At 43.7% G+C, this 4,555-nt stretch overlaps 1 protein-coding gene across 1 annotated transcript; it reads right to left on the reverse strand.

Moving 5' to 3' along the window:
- Positions 1-1,691: 1,691 nt before the first annotated feature.
- On the reverse strand, positions 1,692-4,231 carry LOC117539499. Its single transcript, XM_034205697.1, has 4 exons — positions 4,059-4,231; positions 3,511-3,896; positions 2,765-2,900; positions 1,692-2,556 (listed from the first exon to the last, which is right to left on the reverse strand). The coding sequence occupies exons 1-4, from the start codon at positions 4,101-4,103 to the stop codon at positions 1,807-1,809; spliced, it is 1,317 nt and encodes a 438-aa protein (XP_034061588.1). The 5' UTR covers positions 4,104-4,231; the 3' UTR covers positions 1,692-1,806.
- Positions 4,232-4,555: the final 324 nt, after the last annotated feature.

Here is a 4,555-nt window from a genome sequence, read left to right on the forward strand (position 1 = left end):
ACGCACAACCAGTGCTCCTGTGTTGCAGGAACTGTTTTGTGCAATCACACAGTAGCATTGCTGTTCCAAACAGCACACTACACTGAACTGAACATGCCAGTTGTGCCACCTGTGCATAGCTGTACTGAATCGGAACAGCAATGGCACAAGCCGCGAACAATGGTAATTTCAATGAGGTTCAAATACTTGTAATCTTTCAGAGTTTTTGTTTTAAAGTGACTCAACGAACAGTAATTGTCTTTTCCTTAAGGGTGTGAAGCCAGGGCCCATCAACTCCATGGTCTTCACCAAGCCTGTACCAAATAGGATGGTGCAGACTGGAGTAAGGTAATTTTAGCTGGAAAATTGTGTTTCCTGTATTTTTAAAATTCATAATTCTGGTGCTGTATTCCTAACCTTTATTGTCACATTAATGTGCTATATTGTCTTTGCCATTCTTTGTAGGAGTGGATTCTACAGAGGCATGGTGGGGCCATTACCAGATCCCTGCCTGTTCAGAGTTACGGAGGCATACTCAGCATTCAGCATTGAAGACAGGCCGCTTGTGACCACAATGAACATGAGACCTGACAAGCCCCTTGTGGAAAGTGCCTTCGGGATTGTGCAGGAGGGCAGTGTTCTGTCCTATCAGATGCCTGCTTTGACGTCTCGGTACACCACACTTCACACTGACACACCACCAACACCCCACTTTCCCATAGAGGGAGGGGTATGTGATCTTGCCATGTGATTTACCGCTGGTGTGCTCAGAAGAGGAGCAACTACATATGAACAGCTTATCTGTTGATTTGGAAATGTCTCACAAAATTGAGGAGGCTACCCGTGAGCAAAGCTCTAGCTCAGAGTGGCATCTGCTCCGCAAACCCAGGGTTACTGCCTCTAGGTTTAGAGAGATTTGTCACGTCAGAGGTGAGAGCTCTGCTAACTCTCTTGCAGAGCGAATACTCAAAGGTACAAGGCAGACTGCAGAAATGAGGAGAGGTGCCGAGATGGAGCCCACAGTAGCAGCTGAATACAGTAGACTGGCAAACGTGAACTACTCCCCTTGTGGCCTTGTCATTCACCCCTCTACGCCCTGGCTTGGTGCCTCCCCTGATGGAGTTGTTTTTGACCCAACAGAATATCCCCAATTTGGCCTTGTTGAATTCAAATGTCCCAATGTCCCAAATTATGTCTACTGCAAATATGTGCAGATAGAATGTGGCTCCCCTAAGCTCAAGAAAAGCCATGCCTATTACTGGCAAGTACAGGGTCAACTTCTTGTATCTGGGATGCAGTGGTGTGATTTTTTAGTGTGGGCACAAGAGGACTACCTGGTGCAAAGAATATACACAGATCCAGAAGTGCAAAGAGCAATCAGAGACAAAGTAGACTTTTTTTTTTTACACATACATGCCGAAGTACCTGTCATTAAAAAAAGTAGTGGGCACTGTAGCCATTGTTAACTCTGTAAGCAGTTAGCTGCTAGACCCTGGATCAGCCGTCATTGTTTTTAGGAGGCAATCCCTCAATCATGTGTTCTGAATGACAATAAAATGTGATTTCAATATTTTGTTTTTGATATATATTGTTTGTCACATTTCATATATGTAAATAAATATACAATTGTATTTAAAAAGACAATAAAGTGAAGTGATTTGTGTAATGAATAGTAAATCATTGCATTTGTAAGAAATCATCAACGCATTGTAATTTGCTATTTACCATTTATTCAAACAAAACACTAGCGTGTGTCATGCAACACGGGATTACGGTGTGCTCACCCAGCTTAATCACAGCTACCTGCACAGGTGTCATCATCTTGTCTTATTTCACCCATTTCTTGACCAGTGCTTTGTTCTGATAGTTTGACAGCATACATGCTACTGCAAACAGTTGGTTGATGTAGGCATGGGACAGGAGGATGACACCATCAAAAAGTTTGTTCTCTTTTATCCTCCTAATGACACGCTCCACATGAACCCTCAGTCTGGCAATGGCCTGTGTCTCCCTCACCTGATAGGCTGGCATTTGCTTCTGCTTTGACAGAAAAGGTGGGCAGTACACTTTGCATTTGCAGCAATCGCTGATTAGGAAGCCCTTATCTACCATCACTGCCATGTTTTCAGTCAACAACGCAGCTATTCCAGATTGTTTGAAAATCTCCTTGTCGCTGACAGAACCACCATACAGACTGGAAACAAATGTCACTGCGCCATGTGGGGCTATGCCAACCAGGGCTTTCATGGTGCAGTGAGATTTGTATGTAGAATACATTTCACTTTGGAGGAGGAGTGAGGATGGTGTTTGACACCTCAGCTCTGTGCAATCCAGGATCACCTGTGTGTCTGGGAAATCTTTGAATGCCTCTGGGAGGTGGGCTTGAACTTCTGCAGGTGTAAGCCAGATGCACTGTGACCCCAATAAAGTTGTAAGAAAACTCGTCCATGTTGCAATGATGCGGCTCACAGTGGACTGGTGTACGTTGAAGCGGTTTGCAAGGTCCCTCTCTTTCAAACCCACCGACAGGAAGCAGAGAAAAAGGAAGAACTCGTCAATTGGCTGAAGCAGCTGTCTCTGGAAGATAAACAAAAAAAGGGTACTATATTAATGTCATGAGTGTAGCACACCATGGGAAAAACATTAAGTTGTTTTAGTTCTCTGATGTATTCAAAAAGGATTGAGTACTATAGCCTTTTAGCCTACACGAAAGCAATGAAATGTCGGAGAAACATTTTCCCTTCAGTTTGTGTTTAGATTGTGTGTTAAAATAAACGTAGCCTACAGTTGATGGACGTGCGTGTGTAACCACTTCTTCATTCCTCTTGGCAGCTGATATCGCTCTTGTAACACGAACCATTTTATAAATGGAAGGCTCAATCAAAAACCAGAAGGCCATCAGGTGGTTATAGCTCAGGAATCTGTACACAAAAGACACATGTCAGTCATTAATTGACTCGTTAACTGTAACACATGGGCTAATGCTTTCCTCTTGTTTGCTATAATACATTACAATTCAAATAGACTGATTAAGAAGGCACTTGGTGCAGGTATAGTAATATACAGCAGTAACATGTAACAACTACATTAAAGCAGCAGTAATAATAATCTAAAACATACAGGGAACATTTTACACAGAATGACTACTTTTACTCTTCATTCTTAAGTGTGCAACTGGGAGAAACGCAGTGGATATTGACATGTACTTTTACTTTGGTAAGGTTTTGAAGATTTCCACTTGTAGTAAAGTATTATCAGTATGTTGTTAGTATTAGTATGTTTTACTCCACCACATTTAGTTAACCTTCATAGTTTCTAGTTACTTATGAAAACACATGATTTATGATTCTACATGTTCAGTTCAGGAGTATTTTCAAACCATAGTATTTGTACTTATACTTCAGCTAAGTTGAGTAGCCTACTTATTCCAACACTGCATGCAAATAGTCAGCAGTCAAACGGCAGGTAAACAGGATTCTTTATAAGCTAACCCATCTCAAAAACTTGGATAGAATTTAGCCAAAACATTACCTGGTATAGAATCGGATGTTGTCGTCGGAGCCAGCAAACCGCTGTAAGCAAAACTCTCGCTGGACTCTTAACTCCTGCAGTTGCTTCTGCAGATCCTCCAATGTTTTGGAGTTGTCTTCTGTAGCTTGAGAGGACATGTCCAGTGAAGCTGGTTCAGGGGTTGAGCAGTAATCATGGTCACGGACATCGATGTGCTCTTCCTGCTCCTCCCGAGAGACTGGTTCAGTGGGCCGCTCCCTTCTCTCCCAAACACTAGCCCGCGGTGTTTGAGCAGTGAAGTGATTCCACTCAAACAGAGTTGGGACAGCACCTTTCACAAACCTCCTACGGCCATCAAGGGTTTTTGGCTCTATTAGTTGATCCGTAGCGAAGTGACGACTGCAGACCTTGGAGTGAGAGGAGATTGTAAACTTATCGCGTCGTATTTTAACCAGCCACTGTCTTCGCAGCTCGAGTTCGGTCGGAAAGCCATGGAAACTTAGGACGCCGTTGAATTTAGCTGACGCCGTACAAAGTGGGACACAGCAGTGCTCGGAGTAGTTTTTTACTTGTCTTTGCAAATGCTCCGTTTTGAAAATCTTCCGTCGACTCATATTTAAACCACAGATTTAAACAGTAAAACATTTGTGGACGCTCAGCTACGCAGACCAGAAGCAACCCGGAAGCGTCCGAGCAGTATAACGGCTAAGGCGGAAGTACGTCTCAGACCCTAGTGCATGTGATGTAGCCTATTGTAGCAGGATAGACTGTTCAGCCCTATCACCACACACGGGGCAACCTTTATAAAGAGGGGTCAGTGTCGCTCTTGCTCCCTCTTGCTCTTTGGCACGAAGGCCACTTCCGGGTTCCGCTGACGTGCTTTCTCCGCTGGCACCATGGATGTATAATAAGAACTGGATACAGGGTGGGAGGCGGGGCCTTATTCATTCCTATGAGAGCTGCTCATTAGCGCATGATGATAAAATGGCTCAACTTTTGAGAGAGTGAAACGTCACAGATTACCCAGCATGCCTGAGAAGTACCCGTATGTGCACTCATAGAGCAT

The sequence above is a fragment of the Gymnodraco acuticeps genome, unplaced genomic scaffold, assembly GCF_902827175.1.
Source record: "Gymnodraco acuticeps unplaced genomic scaffold, fGymAcu1.1, whole genome shotgun sequence".
NCBI lineage: Eukaryota > Metazoa > Chordata > Actinopteri > Perciformes > Bathydraconidae > Gymnodraco > Gymnodraco acuticeps.

Coding starts and splice junctions, on each gene's coding strand:
- LOC117539499 (XM_034205697.1), bottom strand. CDS start 4,103: ATGAGTCGACGGAAGATTTTCAAAACGGAGCATTTGCAAAGACAA. Junction 3,897..4,058: donor CGGAGCATTTGCAAAGACAA/GTAAAAAACTAC, acceptor TCTCACTCCAAG/GTCTGCAGTCGTCACTTCGC. Junction 2,901..3,510: donor AACATCCGATTCTATACCAG/GTAATGTTTTGG, acceptor TTTTGTGTACAG/ATTCCTGAGCTATAACCACC.